A 21,111-nucleotide genomic window follows, 5' to 3' on the forward strand; every position below is an offset into this window, starting at 1 on the left:
CCACGTGTATTGGTCATTGTTCTGCACCTGGGAACAGTCTGGTACAACTCGAGGAGTTCAACCGCAGAACAGAAATATGGAAGATGCTGTTTGGAACACAGTGCTCCTCCAAAATCATATGCAGTACTTTTGCTTATATTCTTGCAAACCAATTTACACAAAACTACAAAAAGGATTGCAAAACCAACAAAAAAGCAGCATTTGGAGCCATCAATTGTTTCCACTCTTTCGGGAGAAAGGACCTGGGCTTACCTAAAAAAAAAGTGGAAGTGCAGATTAATATTGCCCAAATTACTTGTGAATGGATATATTTTCCATTTGTTTATACTGAAATACAATTAACTGTCCACAATTTTCAATTACTTTTAAAACAGTGATCCAAGTTTGTACAAAGGCATCAAAAGGTGTTCTGATACAAAGTATTTTTTTCAAGTACCTCCCTTAGCACCAGGTTGGCTCAGACTTATTTTGGCACCTAAGAAGATGAAGGCTCTGAAGTGCATCACCTGGCTGGGGGATCTGCAAGGGCTCACTGTCCTCTGCACTTCTTGATACTGAACCCATCTATTCTCAAAAAGTTCCCAGCAGCTTCATTGCCTCCTGGATTTCTTTGTCTGTGCTGCCCTTGGATTGGACTGGGATTGCCCAGGTGGTTAAAACACTATCAGGAACAGGCATGGACCTACAATGTTATCAACAGCGTGTTTCCACAGAATTCAGGCAGAAAAAAAAGCACAAATTTGGCACTGAACTGCTATTACTATTCTACTACATTTTGAGGAGTTCTCCCAGCTTTACTCCTGTGGTTATTTGGGATTATTACCGTTTTCAGCTTCAGGTTTTCTGCTGCAGACTCATTAAAGGAGATTCCTTTCAGGAAATGGGATCCGATCTGCACAGGGACAGTGGGCAGCTCACACTGAATGGGCTGAGGTGGAGTCTGTCTCCTTCCTGTTTGCTGGGCTTCAGCTTCACTGCAACAGCCCTGAAGCACAGAAGAACAGTTCAAAAAGACATCAGAAAATCATAATATTATTCCAACCTCTTCATTTTAAATAGCTCTTTCCAAGGTGAGGAGGGATGAAAGAGAGCAGGTTTAGCAGATCCTACCTGAAGACTTGCTTCAATAGCTTTTGGGTTCAAGTGGAAGCCAGCCTTCATTGCATATTCACAATGGCCCAAACTCTCCAGAGCCACTTTGTAAGCCTGACATCAAACAAAAAGTTGAGATAGCACAGGCACATCAGCAAGTCAGCAAGCATGCAGTGACTGTCTGGGCACAGACATGGTACATGGATTTACCCTGCTCAGGTCTATGGCATACACACATTTATCATGAAAGATGCCAAAGCTGCAATTCTCAGACACCTGGGAGCTGTCTGTGACTCAGCTCTGCAGTAACACACCTTCCCTATCCACTCCTTGGCCCACTGACTGAACTACATGCACATGAAAGCAGCAGACTTGAAAAACCACCTGCAAAGCACTGTCAATTTTCATGTTTAGCTCTTTGAGCTGATGTTCAGGGATTGCCACACTCTGTGAGCAGAAAAGTTGCTGAACTTCAATTCCTGCCAAACATCCATCACAGCCTCTTTCTCGCAGTCGAGACGTGGCCTGTAATGTAAAATAAAAATCTGCTGTAAGGAGGGTCAACATTAAACCAGGTCAAGTTTGATTCAATTTCAAAAAAAGAGAAAAAGCCCATAGAGTTTAAAACCTTCTACAGGAGATGAGAAGCAGCACCTGGGGGGAAGGACCTGGACGAGACAGTTTATTATAACTTATTAAACTTCTACGGCTACTTTGAAAGTCCAGCTCTCCTGAAACTTGTACAGCACAGGGGTGTGGATTCAACATTGTTTGCTCTTCCTATTTCTGCTCCCTCTCAGCACTACAGATCCTGTTACACAGACCACACCAGGACTGTGCTTCCCAGAGAGGGGACTCACAACTTCAACACAAACTCGCCACAGAAACAGAGGAGATGTTAAATCACGTGTACAAACACTCCTGCCTGCACAGGATGATACATCTGACAAAATTATGGGTCATTACTGTCGTGCCATTTGAGAAGGGCTACACAACACTAGGATCAACTCAGTACAGCAAGAAAATGGCTTAGTAATATGATTTTGAATATTTATAGTAATACGAATAGCACAGTAATATGATTTCGAAAGATAAGGAATATAAAGAGCCAAATATCTCGTTTGAACTGTAAAATCCTACACCACTGAGCAGGGTAAAGCAAATAGGTGCTGCTTATTTTCCAGTCTAGGAAAGAGTCTTCCTCTGAAGCATGATGTCCAGACTGGGGAGTTCTGGTACTACACATTGCTCACAGCACAGAATTCCTGCAATTCCCAAAGTACATCTCCAGGAGGAAAAACAGTTCTGAGCTATTGAAAAAGTATCATCTTAAACTTCATTCTGAACCAGCACTGTGTTCTCCTGCCAAAGGGGCTGATTTTATAGGGAAACAACGGACTGCCTTCCACTCCAAAAATAAAAATTGGGTAAGATTTTGGTATTTCAAATCCCCCTTCTATCAAAATGACTTGTATATTAGTCTACCTACAACTGTAAGAGAGAGATTTTATATGTTTATAAATGTTATATATTTACAGACCACAGATTTTTCTTATCCTATATCCTATCTTAATACCTCACACAAATACTCCAAAACAGTTATTTTAGTTAATCATAAAACCCAAGAAGTTTCTTCTGTTGTTATTCTGGAACTAGAGACAATTTGTATTTTTTCCTTTCTCCTCTCCTTGCATGTTTAATGCAGGATTTGACTGGTATAACACTTGTACTGAACTCTTTTGAAAACCAGGTTTTACTGACAGAAATACCTGAAAGTGGGTTGTTAAGAAGGTAAAAAAGAAAGTTAAGGTCCAAGATTCTGCAAATCAAATTTTAACTTTAATCATATTTAAAACAAATTTGATAGCAATTACAGGACATTTCTAGAAATTGTAATAATTTTGAAGAACTAAGTATATTACATGTAAAATTAACCATTTTTATATGCCAAAGGAGTACAGCTATTCCAGGATTAGACCTGTTAGGATTATCTCTAATTCACCTAAAGCACTCCCAGATCCCTAGTTTATCCAGTGAAATAAATTTACGCTGCAGTAAAAATTACAAATAAATCCTCTGCATTCAGAGTTCTAAAGGAAACTCATTTGCTTTCCTGTACCTTGAGATGTTGGAGGCAAATGGACACCTGGACAGGGGTTCCAGTCACTGTGACTAACAAGCCAAATGAGGCTGCACCAGCACATGCTCCAAGTGCCCTGAATTTAAGGAAACCACACACTCTGTGTCTGAATCCACCCCGATCTATCACTCTGCAGACTGCAGCAGTGCCAGGGAAAGCAGAAAACCTCGTAAAACTCCTTGTAAAATACTTTTTTTGACTGGCAAAGTAAGGATTCCACAGATGGCACATGTTTGTAAAAGTACAAGTCCAGAGAGGGGTATATTTAAGTGATATGGGTCACATTTCAGCAATGGATGGATCAAGCAACATCCATCTCAACAGCAGAAAGACAAGAGTTAGAAGTTAACACAAAGATTTTGAGGTACAAAATAGAATTCGTGCCCAAAATCTGAAATAGACATTATCTAAATACTTTACATCAAGATTTTGCTCTGTTTTCACACTAAATTGTTGTATTTTTTACTTTTTAGTTCCCCCATCTGCCAGATCCAACTTGAACATCATTAATTCATTACTAACAACAAAAATCCGTTGGCACTGTTTGTGCACTCCTTATGTACAAACCTGTCACAAGGAAAACTTCACCCAAGGCAAAGAGAGTGCCATCACCACGTAAGTAAAACTGAGTTTTAGTGTCTCAAACTATCTGCACCAGGTTCCCCCCCTTCAGATCCAGCATGTCTTTAAAACCAGGTATCCTCTTTCCTCTGTCAGGGCTGAATTTAGGTTTCCCTAAACGTAACAGCCATTCCACCAAACCTCCTGTCACCACAGCAAGGCCTCCATACCTCTGCTGCTCCTCTCCAGGATCTTATTGCATCTTCCAGCTCATTTGTGGGGCTTATATTTGAGGCTCCAGTCCCACTGACGTTCTTCCTCTCCTGAGCTACGGCTTCAGCGAAGCAGGAATGTGCCACTGGCTGGACCTTCTGCAAAGCTTGGGACAGGAACTGGAAGTGGACCTGCATCACTGTCAGGAAACATCGCCCAAGGACCTGCAGGAGAGGAAACAAACCTCTTTCAAGCACATAGAAGATTTCATGGAAGTTTACCTTTTTCCTTTTCGTTTCGTGTTTGGGGTAAGGAACTAGACTCTGATTTTTTTTTATTACAATAATGCTTCAGATCATAAGTAACATGTGATATGTAACCATTTACTTAAGGTAAAGAGTTGAGTGGGCATTGGTTTCTATGAATGAAGGGGATACCACACTAACCCTGAGTCATTTTTACTTCTGCACTCAGGTTGTGCCCACTTGAGGAATGAAAAGCTTTCTGGGTTACTCAGCAATATTGAACACATGACACAACACAAAAATGGGAGCAGCACATTATCCCAAGGGCAAAGCCAACAGCAAAACCCACCTGCACATAGACTTGGCTGAATTTATGACAAAACCCCAAAACAGCAACAACAAAGTGTGAATCATTTAAAAACATCATCATAAAATCCAAGGAGTTTATCCTCCCAGGGGAGCAGTAACAGGCAGGACATGGGCAGGAAAAGGCTTCTGCCCCAAAACTGTGCACGGTGCCCAGAGCTGCAGCCCTGGCACTGCAGTGTCTGACAGGAACTGCCAACACTGGCACAAACCTGCTCTTCAGAATATTTCACTGGAATGGGAAAGGCCAAGGAAGGCCAGGGAAGCCAAGGGCTGACAGTCACTCCCTGAGCTCACTGGGCTGAGAGGCAGCACCAGGGAAGGGGGTCCCAGCTCTGCACCCTGGACCCCTGTCCCTGCACGGTTCCACCCCCCTCTCTCCTCCCAATGCCCACGAGAACTGTGCCCAAAGACACAGAGACACCTCAGTTACTACAAGCAGAACAACACAGGTGTGCTGGAGGATTTTGGAAGGACAGGAAGGAGTGGAACCATCAGCAGGACATCCTGCACCAGCACCAAGGGGACACTCCCTCTGCCTCCAGGGCCACTCTCCTGACAAAACCTTACACAGAGTAACTGGAGAGCACCAGAGAAGTGTTTCCAAACCACTGTAGAAAGTATTCAAAAGCTATTCACAGTGTTTCTTTTATGGAGTTTATCACACAAAGCATTTTAAAATGTATATTTGACTTTGATTTATTAAAAAAGATTCAGCTTGAATTCCATTTTAGGAATAATTCATAAAATACACAGATAATGTACAAAGCCATCATGCCTTGGAGACACTAAATCATCTGGCTTATTTTCAGCTACATTCTTCTGGAATAAAAAATTGAGACACCACGATCTTCCTGGCAAGACTCTGAAGTCACACGAACAGTTATATGCATTTACTATCTACTTCAGAAAACCAGTGGTGGCAATGCTTTTTTCCACTGCATCCAGACTCCTTTTGACATTCCATTCTGGTTCAATCACTTCCCTTCTTTGTACAAGGCATAAAATTAAACATTTTTGGTACTTTGACTGACCTCTGAAAGTAGAGTTTGCTTTATTAAAAAAAGCAGTCGGCAAATGATAAAATAAAGAAAACTCCAACTTTCCTGGCTACAAGATTAGAAAGATTTATAGGAAAACTACAGGAAAAGGCAACTCGTGATTCAAATATTTCTGTGTAGGAAGAATGCAGCTCTCAGGGGAAGAAGAAACTCGTACTCATTAGGATTTTCAAGCCGATTAAATTTCAAAGAATATTTAAGGTACAGAGGTTGAAGTTTCCCCAGCCTGGGAATAATGCTCAAAATAAACACATGAATTAGGTTTTAAGTGGTAGCACACAACATTCCTACTATAATTTACAGTATTAAACAGTGGAGATAAATAGTAACATCTGCTTTACTGAACTTCTGTTTGAAAAACAATCCACTTCAGCCTTCCTGTGAAAGGGGTGAGGATGGTTCTAACTGCTCCAGGATAATCAAAGTGGTGGAGGGTTTCTGCACTGTTAAACACCCCTTTGGATTGATGGCAGATGCCAAACTCACTCTGCTTTAAAGCTCACTTTGTGGGATTTTCTTCCCAAGAGCACAAACTCTGTCTTGGCTGTGGGGTGAACTCCACAGCCGGGCCCCCAGAGCGCAGAGACACCAGACAGCTCTGCTGCACAATCCAGGCAACAGTTCTGGCACATGGATGCTTTTTTTCCAGTTAGAGACACCACCATCTCTGTCTCAAGTTTATTTTGCCTACTTTCCCATGTAGAAGTGTTTGACTCTCCTGCTTTAGACCAGAATAAGCACAAACTAAACCCTACAGACTATGCAGGAATCAAAGCTGAACTGGAATCATCACGGGTGTCAACTACTGAGATTTTCTTGGTAGTGATGGTGTTTTCTTAAATCATTTCTTGGAATCATTTCTATTGCATAAACCATGAGCTCTTCAGCTTGCAAACTTTGTGTCCCACGAAATGCAGCTCCAGCACCCTGAGTCCCTGATCCCTTACCAGGCAGGAGAGGTATCCACCTCAGCAGCTGAACAGATGGACCCAAAGGAATTTCCTATTCAGGCAGTGGGAAGCAATGGGACTTTTGGGGAAGTCTCACTTAAGACTTCCTTGTCTCTGAAACAGGTGATGAGTTTAATCACAGTGGTTACCTCCCAACAGGAGCACCAGGTGGAGATGCAGTGTTAGGTCACTCTGTCTCACATTATCCTCCTAATGGGAGCACATAACCAACTCAGGAATATTTCACTGGGCAAAGTGTACACACACTTGCCAGATTTCACTGCTGAACACTGATGCCATGCAGATTCCCTGGCAAGCAAAAGTTGTACAACAGATTCTTTAAAACAGACTGGTACCAGTAATGAAGTCAGCAAATAACCACTGTCATCATCCAAAACTGACACAAACAGACTTGCAGTTCCAACTATTGTTTTATGCAGAAGAACAACTTTACCTTTTCTGGGTTTTTTGTTTGTTTTTGGCTATTTCCCTAAACAAATCAAGCACTGAAAAGCCCAAACACCACAACAGAGTTATTCCTACCTATTTCCACCTACCCCCCTTTCCCTCATCAGAGTCCTCAGTGGCCCTGGTAAGGATAAGCCCCAGCACAACCTGGCTGCCACTGGAGCCCAAATAAAACAGCCATAGAATGAACAGAGAGGTGTGACAGATGAGATAACACTCTTTCCCATATATTACTAGAAGTAGGCAGAACATGATTCATTTTTACTCCACAGCAATGCCCTGCAGTCCCAGAGTGATCCCAGGAACAGAACAGCTCCAAGGGAAGATACAATCCTGCCCTCTGGAAGGAGGTACCTGCAGGCTAAGCCAGGTTCCAGCAGAAGCTGCACCTTTATGGTATTAGGAGACACAGGCAACCCAACAGACACACTTCTTCTAACAGTCAACCTAAAAGCCAGTAGTGACAGCTACACTAAAATGTTAACTATGATTGAGGAAAAAAGCACTGAAGTGTGAAGCATTTTAAAAATATAAAGCAGCAATTTAAATGTAGGAAAAAATATTGTCTTGCTACTAACAGTTTCTCAACTCAGAGAAGTCTGAAGCCGATCCCTGCAAACCCCAGGAAAGAATAATTTAAAAAATAGTTCAACTGGGCTTTACAGAGTTTGCTAAGGAGAGCTTGCCTACATTTAATATTTACTCAGACATTTTTGTCTCACAAGCTTCTCATTCAAAAATCTTGGGCTATTTTATACACACAAAAGCCAAAAATTAACTCCATTTAATACAAAACAGAGCATCCAAGAATATATCTGGTGCCCGTTCGTGCTTCCCTTTTGTTCAGGAAGGCAACATGGACATCCCTCTCATTACTACCACTTTTTAAGACAGTGCACAAGCTCCATTTTGCAGTACTGAGACTTCTGCAGAGCTTCACAAGAGATGAGGGAATACACCAACTTCTTTCCAGTTCTACTCCTCCCCTTGGATTTCCTTTAATGCTTTTATTAACAGAAATACAATGTTCCTGTATTCCCCAGCTTACAAACAGATACAGAAAACAACATAAAACACATTCTCCTTCCCCCTGATTTCCAAGCTGCTCCTCACCCATACAGGCACAAAGCACCCGAGAAATCAAAGGTTCTTGAAAGGGGAAAAGGAAAGGAAGAAAATAAAGATCAGCATTTGCATTTCTGAAATTAAGAAACCTTGGGAAACATCTGTCACCAACACTTTGATCAAGAGAAGTCACCTTCTTACCCAGCCTGGCAGACAGCTCTGAACTAGCAAGCTTTGTTCTGTTAAGTAACAATAAATAAATTAAAACTCTCACCCCCAGTGCTACACTGCAGTCTGCACTTTTTTTAGTCCAAATCCAAGACAGGTTATGCTCACCAAAACTTGAGTTTCCTTGACATTGCCTTCCCTGGGGACTAGAGCCCACTACACTAGAAAAAAAATGTGTGGCACCTCACAAAAGCCACAGCTCTGCTTGATTTCTACAGTCCAACCTGCTCTGCTTGCACAGAAAGAGTCTCATTCTCATTAATTTGGGGTTCTGAATTACAACTCACCTCCCAGTGCTTCCACACCCCCAGACTCCATCCCTCAACCAGGAGACTCTGCAGTGCCATTCTCAGTGCCCTGCTGAGCTGCCACTCACACCTTCCACCATCTCCCAGTTCTTTCTCAGACAGAGCTGGAAGTTCTTTCACTCACCTACTAAAAAGGCTGCAAAAGCAACTCCAGATACACCTGTATTCCCCTCCTTGTGTTTTCCAAGGAAACAACTACACTGGCTCTCACACTCTTCCCCCTGTCACCTCCCTTTCAGTAAACTGATGAAGTCAGACAAGCCCTTTATACCTTTCTGCTCCCATTGTGTGTTTTTTAATCCTGCTGGCAGTTTTATGAAATGTTAACTTCTCTATACACCAGGGAAAAAAACCAAACAAACAAACTACACTTTTTAAATTAAAGTTTCAGCATCAACAGCTCAGTCTTGCAAGCCCAGAAAGGCAGAATGGGAGAGGCTCTCAGCAGGTCATCCCACTGGCCCAAGCAAGGAGCAGTTTCACCCGGGTCAGTTTGGGAGCTGCAGGTTTAACCTGTTCTGTAGGTTCTGCTCCCTACTCTTTGTAGAATCCACATCAGTGCTCCACTAACACTACAAAGGATTTCCACAGTGTCTAATGGGAATCTTTCCTCGTGAAACTTAAGTTCACTGCTCCTTGCTCCACCTCACATGGACATGAGGAAGAGGACACTGGGACGTGTTCTGGCAGCTTCTCACATACCTGAGCAATTCTGATTTTCCTTCTTACTCTCCTCTTCTGTAGAGTCCCTCTCTGAAGTCCTATTTCCTGGATGTCTGATTACTCCTGCTCCTCTCCTCTGGTGTCTCTCCACTGGCTCCCTATTTCTCTAAGCTGTGTTTAAGGCCATGACAACCAGTGAGCGAGTTCAGTGCTTAGTTCATGGCTCTTGCAGGTTAGGGTTGTGTCAAATACACAGGAATTGCCTCTTTGCACAGCAGCAACAGCAGTGGTTTATTATTTACAACTGCACAGCACTGACTCCTACCCAACACACACCTTCCACAGGCCCCAGGACTGCTCTCCAGAAGTGCTGCCCAGGGGGCTCCACTCCTGACGCTGAGAATTTAAATAGTGCAACATTCAGCTTTCCCCTCTGATTTCAACCCAAACTGAGAGCTCATTTGCTCAGGATTATTTTTAAGTCAAGTAGGTCTTCCAGCATCACTTACATCCTGTACTTTCAAGTCACCTACAAACTTAAATCTCTTCCTATACTGACCTCTCAACAGGTCCATCTTGACAGTGAGCAGCTGCTAAAGCTTCCTGGGCACAACCAACAACCCCTTTGCCCCTACACAGTATTCAGATAGTTGCCAACACTTGGAAAGACAGAGTTTCAAAGCCCACAAAAACCCCTAGAAGACAGGTAGTGCTTCAGATGTTTTTGCTTTTTTAATTCAAACAAATATGTTCAAGTATTCAAACAATTCTTGTACTCTCAGCACAAGTATTACCAAGATTAATTTCATAAACTCACATATTTTTATATATATACTGCTATAGCTTTAGCTAAACAGTGATGTTATTTGATTGTTTTTAAAAATGCAAGTCTACAGAAGACATTTATAACAAATATATAGCCCATCTTCATTCTATATTAAGTATACAACACTGAAAACTGTAGTATGTAATTGCAGGGAGAATTAAGACTGACAAACAGCATTCTCCTGAACCACTCCACCTGTGAGTGGTGCAGTGAGGGAAAGCAGGTAATAGCTGACAGCACATAATATTCATCCTTACAAAGTTACCTGAAATCTAAATCAAACCCAAGAGAATTCAAAAAGAAGTTTTCCACTCAGGATGGAGTTCTGAAGGAATAACTTTGCAACGTAAAGAAATATGTCAAAACATGAGGAACCACCCAAAACTCCACGGATTTGTATGTGACTGTCACTTAGCACTGCCTGTTACACCACACAGACATGTACCCAGCCCTAGCCAGCCAGGTGTGATGGGAGCTGGGGATCCTCTCACCTCCCCAGCCTCTGAATCCTCACTGTTGGCACTTGCTGTCAGTGCATGAAAACTACAGCAAAGTCAGGACAAATTTCTACAGCACAGATCTCTCACACTAGTGTGGTATTTTCCTCTTATGCTCAACAGCTCAAAAGACAAAAATGTTTTAAAGAGTGATAAGATATTATTAGACCATTAATAGGTGGTTTTACTCAATCATTGATGACAATATGCTACTCCCATGTGTTCAGGTTTCCCCTCAGGATGGAAAACACCAAGGAAAGTGTAGGTTCATTTAGAATACAATGCCTAAACATCAGCTAACATAAGACAGAAAATTGTTTAAGACTTTCGTTTAGCTGGTTCTTCCACAGAAATACTACTAAATACCTATTGAACACAGGTGGAGGCCAGGCACTGCAAATGACTTAGTGCTTTCTTAGTACACAAGAAATTAAGAGTTTCTTTTTTTCACCAGCCTTACCCACGAACCTGTAGCAAGGTGCAGAAAACTTCTGCCGTAGAAGGGATTTTGACCAGAAAATCAAGTCCAGTTAAGAAGGAATGACACAAATCCACATCCCAACAGTCCCCCGAGGCAACTCACCTCAATGTCTTGCAGGCTGAACTCCTTCTGATCTTTGAAGTTGGCGGCTCCCGCGCTCAGCTCCATGAGCATTTTTGCAATCTCTGGTTTTATTGCTGCGGTGAGGCGGCTGGCGGCTTCCATGACATGTTCCTGCACGTCTTTCAGCTGCAGAGCCGCCTTGGAGTAGTGCGAGTTCCGGAACACGCCGCTGAAGAGGTCCGTGAGGAAGGTGCTCGTCCGGCAGAACACGTTGAGCGCATCCAGGTACTTGGAGATGCCCTGCTGGATGTCGGCGATGGGGGTGGCGTGGGGCGGCGGCGGGGGCAGCAGGGCGGGCGCGGGGGCGGCCGGGGCCAGCGAGGCGCTCAGGGCCCGGCCCAGCTCGGGCAGCTGGTACTGCTGGTGTTGCTGCACCTTCTGCTTGGACCCGCCAAGCAAAAAGCGCCGCTTATAGTCCATTTTGCTTTCTTGTGCACTGCAGCAATACATAAGGGAGTGCTTGTCCAGAGGGCTCTCGGAGGAACAATCACTTGTCAGATTCCTTCCGCCGTGTCTATGTACAGTAACGGTGCAGGGCTGTGTACATAGGGCTCACAAAAGGCATTTCAGAAAGGCAAGCTCTGTATAATCTGGATCAGCAGTGGGAAAGGCAGCAGATTTGCTGACTCCGTGTTTTCAGTGTTCGGTGCAGCCCCGCTGCAGTCAGAAACTGAACTCAAAAAGCAAGCCCAAGTGTCTCAGTAATGCTCTGTCTCTTGTTGGGGATCCCACTCCGCACGCAGAAGCAGAGAAGTCGCCTACGAGTTCTTCATGAGCATAATATTGTCACTTGCTGTGAAGTCTACAAAAGTTATTTTTGTCACTGCAAATAATAGTTTTAGAAGCAATACCTTAATGCAATTTTCCCATTAGTAGCATCAGGAAAAGTGGAGCAAACCACCGATCAACAGCGATTGTAGAAGCAGTGCAGAGGCTCTTTCCTTGAGAAAGCAAATCCTTGTGTCAGCAGATCAAATTTCTTCAAATGTCTTGACAGATCCAGTCTGCCAAATTAGTTTACTTGTAGTGTCTCTTCTTAGTACTGGAGGGGGGGAAAAAAAATCTGGACTCTGTTTACAGAAGACTTTGCAAGTATAAGCTATTAAAAATTAGAGTGTTTATTATTGCAAGTCTTCCTCCCCTTTCCCTGTTTGTTGAGGTAGTTGTTTCCGTTGTAACATTAAGAAGTGGTGCTTCCAGGCTGCACTTGCCCTCAGTTGTAGACTCAGAACAAAAATGCACAAATGTATTTGTAAGGCCTCTAGGTCATTTCCTGTGAAGAGGGAAAAAAAAAAAAGTTTAAAATGTTACGGAACAATGAGAAGGTTTAAAAATTTAACTCCCGCAGTGTCCTGGTGCACTGCTCTGGGTACACACTGCCAACAACACAAAGATCCAAAGGCAGGGAGAGCTGCACTGGCAGGTTAAAAGGCAGGTACAGGTTGGTGTCATCCTCTTACTAAACTCAACACTGTTGAATATTTCCTTGTCAATTCTTCCATCTAGACTGTCAAACTTCAGACTCAAGTTAATCCCCAGTGCAAGTCTTGCACTGTTAAGAACAGTGAAAGGCTATTACTGCAGAGCTCAGGGGGAGTTAATCACATTTCCTAACCTCATCCTTTTAAAATAATTAAAGAATGAAGTCAATTAAACCCTTTTTCATGCACAGTAATTTCTTGCAGAACTCCCCGGTTCATTTTAATAATTTACCAAGTCAACAGATACAGGCCCTTAATTTTTTTTAGTACAATGACAGACCAATCTGCCTATATCCTACCTGAGATTAGCTGAGAAATACAACATACACATCCCATTTCAGTGTGATGAACAGCACCTATCATACACAAAGTATTACATGAGGCAGAACTGCCTAAGAGATGCTCCAGTCACACCTCAGGCCACTCTCTCCCTCTCCTACACACACACAAACACCACTTATTCTATCAAATAAGGACATTCTTCTCCTCACTGCAGCAACTGCAATGTACAAGGATAATATCAAACAGTAATGAGGGTTTCTTCCCTGAGCACTTAAAAGAATAATCCAGAAATAACATGAGGGAGCCCTTTCATTCCACAACAAAATGTTGCTTTAGATATCATACTTGAGAAATGAAAACTGTTATTAATATTGTCAAAATGGTTGGGGAATAAAGATTTTCTCTTCAGTTAAAATTTCTTATTTCCACCTGTCTGAACACACACAATATCATTTAATTTCCATGATATGTTTTGACACATATGTAGGATACAAGAATCCCACAGATACAGAAGCAGGCAAGACAAAGCAGGACAAACACCTAGAGGTGGACAGTCTCACTCCCACTAAAATAAAAGGGCACAAGTTTCTCAGGAAGTTGTTGCTGCAGATGGTTCTGCTTCAAGGACACAGAGCAAATATTCTCTTGTATTCCCACTTTTTAGAAACCTGATAAACAGATGAAACACAGCAGAAATTCCCATATGCATTTCAGCATCCCTTAAAGTACTCTAAGCTGATTACTTACCTTCCCAACTACTTTATACTTCTCTCAATATTCACACTGAACGTGTCAAAATGCAATAAACTCATTAAAACTGGAATTTTCTAGGAAGTCTTGATATGATATGCACAGCTGAAAGCATTCTTCTTGCTTTCCAAGCTATGGTGCCTTACAGTGGGAAGCATGATTGAACTGGTTCCCTTGATTGCATATAAATACAGATGGAACAAAAGAGTTGGTTAATTTAAATGCAATGTATAAGGAAATCAGTGATTGTTTTCCCTAAGTAGACATGAATTTCACATTGCAGAGGAACTTAAGAAATGATCAGGAAGTACCTAATGTTAACTAGGGCCAAAAGGAGAAAAAGCTCAGAAGGGGTTTTCAAGCTCCAGGGCCCTGACTCAGACGAGCACATCTCAGTGTGGTGGTTGTGGTTACACACGGAGCCTGCCAGGCTCAAACACACTGAACTCATCAACTGGAACAGTCAGATATTTACCCTGCTACATCCTAAAAGCACAGAAATGCAATGAATAGAAAAAAAAAAAGGGGGGGGGGTTCAGGTTTTCTCCAGCTATAAACAAACACGATAAATCATTGTTTTACTTGTAGAAAATGCCACAGTCAAACCTGCACCTACTTACTCAATTCTCCAACTTCCAAATTCCCTTGTAATAAAATAACACAGAACCCTAAAGAGGACAGTTTGTATCTTTATTTATTTACAGAGAGGACAGCTACAGTCTCCACACCAGGCATGTGTGTGAATGCTGGGGCTGAAACTTTCTATAACGAGCTCTCCGACATGCTACATACAAAATAAACATTCTCCCTTTTGCATCTTTTCCTGAAAAGTCAACTGGAGAACATTCCCACGCTCTCCCTTCCCTTCCCCAGTGCTGCAGTTCCCTCACTGCTTTTGGGGCATAACAGTGAGGGCTCCATACTGTAACCCTGTGAACTTCAGGCCAATCTCAGTCTTGTCATATTGAGGGGAAAAAATAATTGCAGTGTTTCATTCTAGTGAAACAAGAACAGCCTGTTATCAGTCCAAAATATAAAACTTAAGCTTATACTTCATTTTACAGAAAACAGAAATACTCACAGAAGTCAAGTGAAGAAAGTATCAGAAAAGTTACCGTACAAGTAAAGGTATTTTAGTCCTTCCTTTATGTAATCAATACCAAACCAGTGCTGTTCAGGTACTATTAAATACTACAACAGAACTAACATATAGCATAAAACCCAGCTCCATACTAAACACTACCTTGCTGAAAGCTGCAAAACACTACTGGAAAAGCTCATCACATTGTTTGTGTTCTCATTTGGAGGAGTTAATGTCGAAGTTAAGGAACTGCTACTAGTTTGGACTGTTGGAACTTCAACAGAGAATCAGACACCTGCAGGAGTTGCTCTAAAAATGGCCACATTTGCACAGAGGAAACAGAAGTTGCAGGAAAATAAGTGCAAGTGCAAATTGAGTTCCCTACTTTTTTTAAATGTAGCATCCAAAACCTTTTGCTTAAGATACTTCCCAGAAAAATGCCTTCTTCCAATTTCAGCAATCTTAAGAGATACAAACTAACAGGGAAGACTTTCAGACAAATGGAATTTGGCACCTCCCAGTTTCTGTTTTGGACCAACAGGACGGGTCTAATCCCCCATCCATCCTGTTTGGGATTACCCTGCTGGAAGAGAAGGCAACTTTTTTCCTGAATCACCTCAGGAAACTGAGCAGAGGAAGCAGTGCTTTAAAGAGATTCTGACCTTTAAAGCAGTTTAAAAACTGTTTGCAGAGGTTTTCTTTATGGATTCTGCTGTCCTTCCTGTGAATATGCAATATAACACATAAGAGGAAGATGATCCAAAACACCTGAGCTATTTTTTTTTTTGAATGTAACACTTCCAGCTATTGTATGCTGGGTTTAATTTTATGAGACACAGATTCCAAATCTCAGGATTAACTTAACCATTCATGAAAAACAATCAAACATGAGAGCAACTAAGTTCAACCAATGTTCAGAAAAAGTAACTCCAACAGACACAACCCAGAAGAGCCAGATTGCTTAGCAGGGAAAAGCCTGAACAAACAAACCTCCTGCAAGGCCAAAAGGCCAGGAAGCTGCCAGAGCCAAGGGCCTCCTGTCCAAAACACACCAACTCCCTCTTGCATTTAGTGACACAAATCTTGTGCAAATCCCACTAGGAAAGGTGTCATTCCACCTTCAGGGTCTGCTGGCACCGATGTGTACACCCCACCCATCCCCTGGCCAGGCCCCCCGAGCCCAGTGGGGAACACCTGGAGCACAGATTTCCCCAGCAGCCCTCACACGCGGCAGCCCACGGGAGCAGAGCGGCAGGGGAAGCCCAGGCTGCCTCCTGCAGACTGCTCAGTCCTGCCCTGTCCCCACCACCAGCTGGCTCAGAGCTAAAAAAGTGACCAAGCAACCACAATTTGGGTACTGGCATGCAGCACAAACATCCTGGCTGGGGAAGCCATGGCCTAAGGCAGGGACCCCGGCCGGGAGGGATGTCCGGCACAGCCCCAGAGCTCTGGGGTATCCCAGGACAGCTCAGCTGGCAAGGACAGCACAGACAGGGAGTCGGGAGAAGGCAGCCCAGAGAGCCCCCATCACACCATCGGTCTGGTTTGAAAGCACAGACACTGGGCTTAACCAGGAGAAAGGGAACGTGCAAAGGGCTGTCCCAGCTCAGGGCACGGCTGAGCCACCCCAAATCCTGCTGGGCAGGGCAGAGCCGTGGGCTGTGAACGGGGCAGTTCCTGTGCCCCTTTTGGACAGGTTGCTAATTGTTGGGAAGAATATATGTGGACTAAGACAGGCAGTGGAAACTCCTCCAAATAAACTTTTCATGATCCTCATAAATAAATAGATTAAGGAAAACAGGTACAACCTCAACTATTTCTGGAGAGAGATTTTCAGACAGACATCAACACAGTATTGCAGAGACTTTTAACTGGGAGTTGATTAATTTTACACCATCCCAAACTGAAGGTGGATTACACCTACAGATATATACAGCGTGTATGTTTGGCAAAACATATCCATTAAAAAATACTAGAAATTGGAATCCACATACCAGGGATTCAATATAAATATAAATATTTAGAATTTCAGCAACAAATCTCAACCTGGTAAATTAAATTCTGATTCGACTGCAACATCTCCGTTACTCTCGATAAACACACCACATCTATTAATATTAAAATTGCCATAAGAATGGCACATGTATAATATATTCAATCTATCCATAAAGAGAAAAGGCATAAAATTAAGTGTCACAGAATCACAGAATATTCTGAGTTGGAAGGGATCCACACAAGATCAGAGTCCAACTCTTAAGTGAATGGTCCATACAGGGATCAAACCCACAACCTTGGTGTTATTAGCAGCACACTCTAATCATGAGCCAATCTCAGGGTGGGAGCTTTTACAAGTTGTTTTCAATTTTAAATACTTTTGGATATGAAACTTTTCAGGATAATACAAGAGCTGAACTATGTTTCAGAAATTAAACTTTTCAGTCCACAAGAAGAGCCACCTTCAAGTGATGCTGAAAACAGGTATTCACCTCTGACATCAACCAAGTCATTTTGCACCTGGAATTTCTTACCAACACATCATAAATACTTAGAGCATGCAAGTGCTTTGATAGGGGTTGACAAGTATTGATTATCTTCACCACCCACCAGGGCAAAGGAGGCTTAGGGTTTTCCCAGACTCACTCCCACAGCTGGCAGGATGCAGCACAGGACAACAGCCCCACCAGCCTGGGAATGCCAGCAGGGAGAGGATACACATCTCCAAACCCCAACTGCTTCTGCTCAGGTGTCTGTCCTTGAGACACAAATCCAGAGAGGAAAACCAGCACCGCTTCCCAGGGCTGACAGTCCTTCTCCCAGGGTGGGGCTGCAGCCACCAGGAGATCCAGGCACCTCCTACAGAGATTTTTTTAGTTTGGGGTTCTTTTGTCATCCAAGTTGTAAAAATCTCCTATTAGAGGAGGGCAGGAGAAGAGACAAAAATAGATCATTATACCAAAATCATTTTAGTTCTTGTTAGCTCATGAATTGCTCATTGGGATTCCTTTTTGGCTGCTCGCCCAGAACACTTGGAGGAAAAAACCAAACCACAACAAAAAAGTAGTCAAGCAAATCCCTAGTGAATCCATGAAGCTCCTGTTGGAAACATGGTTCTTCCAGGGTCTCCCCTTCCCAACACCAGCTCAGCAGATGCTCTGGCCCACTCTGGCTGCTTCAGGCTTGGGTGGGTGGCAACAGCCACAGTCAGAACCAATTCAGGGACTTCTCTCCCACCTGCTGGGGACCAAAGCTCACAGAACATGCTTTTCAGGGAGTATGTAGTTAGTGCAGTTTAACTACAGTCATCCAACTGAGCACCCCAAATTTCAACAGAGCAACTTATTCCTTCAGAAACTGAGCTCATTTCCCCATGAAGCAATTACAAACCAAAGCATGGAGATCTGTTCAACCAGCAACTTGGTTTCATTGACTCAAAGAACAAGATTTTACTGATGTCCCCATGCCCTGTCCAAAAACAACAAATCCCCAAAGACTCTGTTGTAAAAACCACTCAGAAACAAAAAAGACCTGGGAAAGGCTGAAGAACACCAAATTTTGGGAGCTAGGTAAGTACTGAGGGTCTTGGCTGCTCAGCATTGCGACACCTCACTTCCAACCCTTAACCCTCCAGAGAAGAACCCACAGCCCTGACCTGTGAAACTGCAGTCCCTAAAACACACACGTGGGAGGCAGGTGTCTCTCCATGGGATTCACACTTGCCAGCACACTGAGCTGGATGTTTCCAAGGCAGAGCCTACAGTGCATCAGGAGACTCCTCACACTTTGTGTGAAGTACACCACGTCACACAGCACACAGCACTAACTCCAGTCTCAGCAATAAGACATGACAGCAAAAGGAAAAGCTGGTGAGAGGAATGTGTTAAACCAGAGCTTCTTTCAGACTTGGGTGCCTCCCCCAATGTCAAAAATAGATGCCTGTGTCAGATCAGGATCGCTGTCTCAATCCTCCCTTGGCAATAGGTGCTTGTGTTATCTATTTTGAAAGCAGGACCAGTTCCCCTTTGAAAAGAGAAAGAAAAGAATGTCTATTCTTTTGATAGAGTAGCCTAACAAAGAGCAGGCACATAGCATGAGAAATTCCCAGGAAATGTGACTGTCAGCCAGAGGAGACTCAAGGCTCCAACTCTCATCTCCCAAAAGGATCCACTTCCATCAGCCATGGGCACGCTCTCATCAGAGCTGAAAACATGCCAGGGTGAAGAAAATGCTTCTTGACCAGAGTGGGCAAGCACGAGCAGCACAAACCTCCTGCAGGAAAGGCACAGCTCTGCCTCCCAGAACAGCTCACTGCAGAGTTCCTTGATCCTGGCCACTGCCTGCAGGACTGCTGGGGAAGAGACACCTGTGCACACTGAAAGCAATCCCTCAATAAAAACACACTTCTCTTCCACACAGAGCAGAGAACTGCAGGCCATAGTTCCAACCACGGGATGGTGAGGTGACCATTTCTAGAAAATCTTGAGAATAAGTTAACATGTGTTCCTATAAATGATCTTTTTCAGTCCCAGATTTCACTTCCTGCTGAAGGGAAGTCAGGGAGGAAAGGCTGAACTAGAGAAATATTCAATTAAGCATATGTGGAGTAGGAATATTACTTGGTCAGGCTTGTGCATCATGGTCCAGTTACAGCCATTTGAGAATTCCCAAGTCTGTCCTTGCACACCCACCCAGCACATCACACACACACACTTGAAGTCTTCCTAAGCTACAGCAGAAGCCACCTATGTCAGACTATTTATTCTTCACCCTGTTGCTCCTGATTGCTGTATTTAAAGGTAAAACTGCAACCACAAAGAGTCTAGGATGGTGTTTCCTTGTCAAAACCTAACAGAAGAAACAAGCATGAAGAAAACAAATGTAGTTGTGTCTCAGTTGTGTAACGATAACCACAAACCCCTCCATTTCCCAAGTTTATGCAGACGACAAGCTTTCATATGGGGGGTGAACATGACATAATAAACAACAACCACAACAAAAAAACCATAAAAACCCCCAACACTAAACCATCCTGCAATCCTGTGAGATTGCAGTAGACACCTTCAAGCTCTGGGCTCACTTCAGCCATGCACTCAGCAATGCACACGATCAGGTCCAGTAAAGTCAGTGGTGTCTCCCACGTGCTCAGGTAAGAGTTAAATCTCTTTGGTAGAGCATGAATTGCAGCTTTCTAACAAAAGCAAAGGTCATACCTGTTCTTCAGTATCATTCACTGGGAAGAGAGGTTTTCAATACACGTTTTAAGACCCCTGCTGAAAATTTCTACTAAAATTCGTTCTAAGAGGTTTAGGAAATCCCTTTGAAGAGCTTAGTTACTGCTGAGTCAGTGCAGATCAAGAAACCAGGCAAAGGGCTCCATGTAGAGCTTTATTCCCACTGGCTTGAAATGATTTATCCATGGACCCAAATACTGCAGGAAAAGCTTCTGCACCCAGAAAAATGGGAATAATTCCCATCCTTTGACAAAGCATGTAGAGAAATAAGTGGAAGATATTCTATAAATGCTACCCTCAACACATCTTCTTTCAAAAGGTAGCTGCTTATGAGGAAGCTTTCATTGCCCTAAACAAATCATACCTTAAACAAGACTTGGAAAAATAAGTGGGAATAAGATCAGGGCAAAACTACAGCATTTAGGCATGAAATATATATATATATACACATATATATATACACACACATATATATACACACACACATATATATATACACACATACACACACACACTCAAAAGGAATGGCACAGCTTTACAGGGCTGAGGGACTAAAATAAGACACTAGATTAATTATGGATAAATTTATCAACTCCCACATGGAAAAACAATCCTAACTTCACATACAAAATGATGGGTTCTGGCCTGATCATCACCACTGAGAAAGACGATCTGGTGTTACAACTGACTGGTTTTGCTAAACACCAGCCTGATGGTGAATGGCAGAGTCAGAAGAATAAATCTGGAAGGGCCCAGCAGTGCTGGGAAAGCCAGAGACGTACTTGTGCCACTGCACAAATCCATGGGTTACTCACACGTCAAAATTCCTGTGGAGCTGTGGACTCTTACCACCCTTCCTTGCAGAGGGGCTCATCTGGGTCACTACAGACTCACCACAGGCTCAGAAATCCAAAGGCAGCAAATTGTTGAGGACAGTTTGAAATCAGTGCTGCCTACAAATTCACCCTGTTCTTGCCTTTCCCCAGACATCCATTTATAGCC

General features: G+C 43.0%; 1 protein-coding gene across 2 annotated transcripts in view; it reads right to left on the reverse strand.

Moving 5' to 3' along the window:
- Positions 1-21,111, reverse strand: part of GARRE1 (granule associated Rac and RHOG effector 1) — a 58,895-nt gene that overhangs the window by 17,811 nt on the left and 19,973 nt on the right. For both annotated transcript variants that reach the window (XM_064671310.1, XM_064671311.1), the window contains exons 2-6: positions 11,267-12,560; positions 4,024-4,230; positions 1,477-1,617; positions 1,111-1,206; positions 824-985 (exon numbers count right to left, since the gene is read on the reverse strand). In XM_064671310.1, the coding sequence (XP_064527380.1) occupies positions 824-985; positions 1,111-1,206; positions 1,477-1,617; positions 4,024-4,230; positions 11,267-11,737 (1,077 nt within the window). In that variant the 5' untranslated portion in view covers positions 11,738-12,560. The remainder of the gene's footprint in view (positions 1-823; positions 986-1,110; positions 1,207-1,476; positions 1,618-4,023; positions 4,231-11,266; positions 12,561-21,111) is intronic.

This window comes from Pseudopipra pipra, chromosome 14 (assembly GCF_036250125.1).
Source record: "Pseudopipra pipra isolate bDixPip1 chromosome 14, bDixPip1.hap1, whole genome shotgun sequence".
NCBI lineage: Eukaryota > Metazoa > Chordata > Aves > Passeriformes > Pipridae > Pseudopipra > Pseudopipra pipra.